The 3,528-nt window shown below is 45.2% G+C and overlaps 1 protein-coding gene across 1 annotated transcript; it reads right to left on the reverse strand.

The window, feature by feature from the left end:
• Positions 1-1,137: 1,137 nt before the first annotated feature.
• Positions 1,138-2,199, reverse strand: LOC149075031 (speckle-type POZ protein-like). Its single transcript, XM_089245993.1, has one exon. The coding sequence runs from the start codon at positions 2,197-2,199 to the stop codon at positions 1,138-1,140; it is 1,062 nt and encodes a 353-aa protein (XP_089102119.1).
• Between the last annotated feature and the right edge of the window lie 1,329 nt (positions 2,200-3,528).

The raw sequence follows: 3,528 nt of genomic DNA on the forward strand, positions 1-3,528 counted from the left end.
TCTCCTTATGCATAAAAGCAGCAGAGGCAGTCAAGCTACACGCTTCCAGAAATACGTTGGCAATAATACGCCAACGCGTTTTGTGATTGTTTGCGCTCTTCGACGAATGTATGGCCAGACGGATTGGAAGATCGCGAAGGAAGGTGGCTTCTTTATGACTAGGGCCGGAAGCTGCAAGGTACTCGATCAACCTTCCAATACCTTCCGAGAGACACCCAGACTCTATCGCACAGGGTGATTTAAGCACATTGTTTCATGGGAACTGGGAGTGCCTCCGGATATTTATTGAATATTAAAATTACAATACCTTCCATTCTCCAACATTTGACGTTCATTGCTAATGGTGGAACGGCCACACCACGCTCATGACTAACCTTGGAACGTTGGGCCAAGCTGGACACGGGTGCGCCCTAGCTTCCCTCAAAAATCATCCGAAGTGAGCCTAAAGCAAAGAAATTGTGAGGGTATTGGTTGCTTTCACAGTCCAATGGCTTTGAGGAGGACCGGCTTGAGAATCGATGAGATCTCTGCCTTCAGGTTCGAGGAAGTTACTTCCAACTGGCACGTATATTTATTCAACGCGTCACATACTCTCATCATACATTTAATCAACTTTCATAGTATGATTCGATGTGAAAACTTGACAGAGGATAACTATAACTAATACTTTACCGCACACCAACTCCAGTCATATATCGCCATATGGCAATATTCAACTAGTGGGGTTAGGTGGAAAATAAAGGTACCATCTATCGGTGGTCGCCTCAGGTTTGAGAGGTAAAGAACTTTTCCTTATGTTCTTTTGGCTGTATTCGGACCCGTGGACCTTGACGGTAACCTTTATAGTGAAGACATCCTACCCACTGTGCCATTCGGGCACGGGTAACTATGACTGTCATTCCCCCGCAAATATCATAATCGTATTCTGAAATACAATATAATGAAATAAATTTATTACTAAAAGCTTCAAGGAGAATATCATCAACAGAATAAAAGAAATCCCAGACCAAACAGGTCTTCCATCAATGGAATGAAGACACCGAAGCACACGTACAAGAACTTGCACAAAATAAATTACCTAACTATTCATCAGTGACGTAAACAAACACCCTCCCACCATTGTCTTGAGCGTAATACTTATTTCCTGTATTTGAGAAATTCCTGAACCATGTCATAGATCAGCTCGGGTCGTAGCTTAAGGATCGACCGTTGAGCTTCGAAAGCTTCTTCCGTCATATTCGCCCAGAAGTGCTTCACGGCTTGGCTATGCAGCTTGTCGGCGTTGTAAGTGTCCGTGCCCACCAGGATCTGGCAAACGTTGCGGTCGTTCAAGTGGGATATCAGGAAATTGCTGCAGTACAACTTCAGGCCGACCACGTCGTACTTGTCGCTGGCTCGCAAGAGTTCTACGGCGAGATCGAAGTTCATTCTGCCCACGTTCCCGCAGTAGATGAATTCCAACATGGAGTTCATCGTCTCTTTCTCGAAGTCGGTTATTTCAACCCGTCGGGTGTCCTTCTCCAGCGTCTCGTGTTTGAACATGGCCGCGAAGACTTTCGAACGTGCACCGAGGACGACTGAATGAACGGGGAGGTCATCACCTGCCACGGAGATGACGCAGTCGGTGCTCTCTCGGCTGATCCACAGTCTCCTCCAGTCGTCGATGACCGTCAACATGGAGCTCATTTCGGGAAAGCGGTGGAATTCATCCCGCTCCTTGACGCATGTCATGCTGTAGGTGGCTTCGACAGCGACTACCAGAGTGTCGTTCTTCAATTTGGACTCCAAATCTTTCGCCTCGATTGTTCTACCGCAACCGTATCCTGCAGTTGTCAAAACGACCCAGTCATTAAGTAACGAGTCGAACAAGATATCGCCGATCGTATTGCATATTTGAAGGCCCAATTTCAGTTTCAAACCTTCCGTCGTCCCCTTCTTTACGTTGAGGTAACACGAAACGTTTCCTCTGTACTCTTCCGAACTTCCCCCGGGAAACACTTGCAGTTGCCATTCCATGCCCTTTTCTTCTATAAGGAACCCCTTGCTTTGGATGGACTTGCCGACGCGCGAATCGAGCGTGCTGAAACGTCCGATGGTCCACGTGCATTTGAAGTTCCCCAGCGCGCTTCCCGATAGTCGCAGTTCTTCTGTGTGTCGATTCGGAGGATTCGGAGAAGGCAACCTGGAGACAATTATCATCGTCGGTTATCGTTTTCGGTTCGCTGTTAGCATCAAGTTGGTTGCCAGAAAAAAAAAATTGTGGCTCCACTTGAATCGAAGAGCAAAACGAACTGAAACTTAATTCAAAAACGCGTCAGCCACGAGCGCTGAAACTTCCGTGAGGAAGCGCGAATAGAAAAACAAAATTGCATCATTATTGTTGATGGGTAAAAAAAAAAAACCAGTAAGAGGCATTTTGACCACAGAAGCCATGGTAGCCTATAATTTTAATTCAGTCGAGATAGCGCTTAGGGGCCATTCAAGTATTACGTAAGCATATTTTTAGCCATTTTTGACCCCCTCTCCCCCTTGTCAGCAAAAGTCAGCAAAACACTGACCCCCCCCCCGTCAGCAAAATTTCGTCAGCAGCTTAGAATATTTCATATCTTCAAAAGTCAGCAAATCCGAACCCCCCCCCCCCCGATGCTGACGTAATACTTGAATGACCCCTTAGCGAAACATTCATAAATAATATTCGTATACAGGGTGATTCTGAATTGATAGGACAAACATTAATTAGGCAATATAAGACACCTAGAGAGAAACAAGCATTTTTGGTCGTAGAATGTGTAGTCGAATCGCAATAGTAAATATGGTAGAGGGTGTTTTAGGGGAGTGCACACAACTGGATTTCACTAAAAAAATATATCATAGTTTCCGACGTATTTGGAATGTGGTAGGCCTCCTCAAGGTGCAACCTGGGTAACGCGAAATTTACCGCAAGGCATTGTACCGCTTGTGGGCCATTCAAGTATTACGTCAGCATCGATAGGGGAGAGATTTCGGGTTTGCTGCTGTCAGCAGCATACCCGAAATCTGGGTTATATCATGGGTTATATCTGGGTTATATCTGTGCATATCTCTTGGTTACGACACACACACTTTTGATGATACGATTCTTTTCACGTAACAAACAGTGATCTCATCATCTGAAATGGCCGATTGTGGAGTCATTTGGACCAGCAGAGCACCCCACCCCCCTTCACAATCCTCTGAGTTTGGTATTTAATTTTTCAATAAATGCAAAAATTCATTAAAACTAACTTATCTCAAAGGAGGCTGTGCATATCTCTTGGATTTATAACATCCACGTAGTTTTACAGTATGTACTACGGATACGAACTGGTTCATATCCGAACGCAATCCCAGAGCTCCCAGATCCTACAATATAATCCCACATAACAGATTAAAGAATCCGGGGATTCTCCCTACCTTTCCCGATCCGTATAATAATCTTCCGCCCTAGCAATTCATCTTCATCCTGCCATCCTCATATCCATCCGAGTGCCACGAGAAGGAACATCCCAC

The sequence above is a fragment of the Pholcus phalangioides genome, unplaced genomic scaffold (assembly GCF_987345545.1).
Source record: "Pholcus phalangioides strain wild (caught in Gottingen) unplaced genomic scaffold, Ppha-v1.0 ptg000016l_1, whole genome shotgun sequence".
Taxonomy (NCBI): domain Eukaryota; kingdom Metazoa; phylum Arthropoda; class Arachnida; order Araneae; family Pholcidae; genus Pholcus; species Pholcus phalangioides.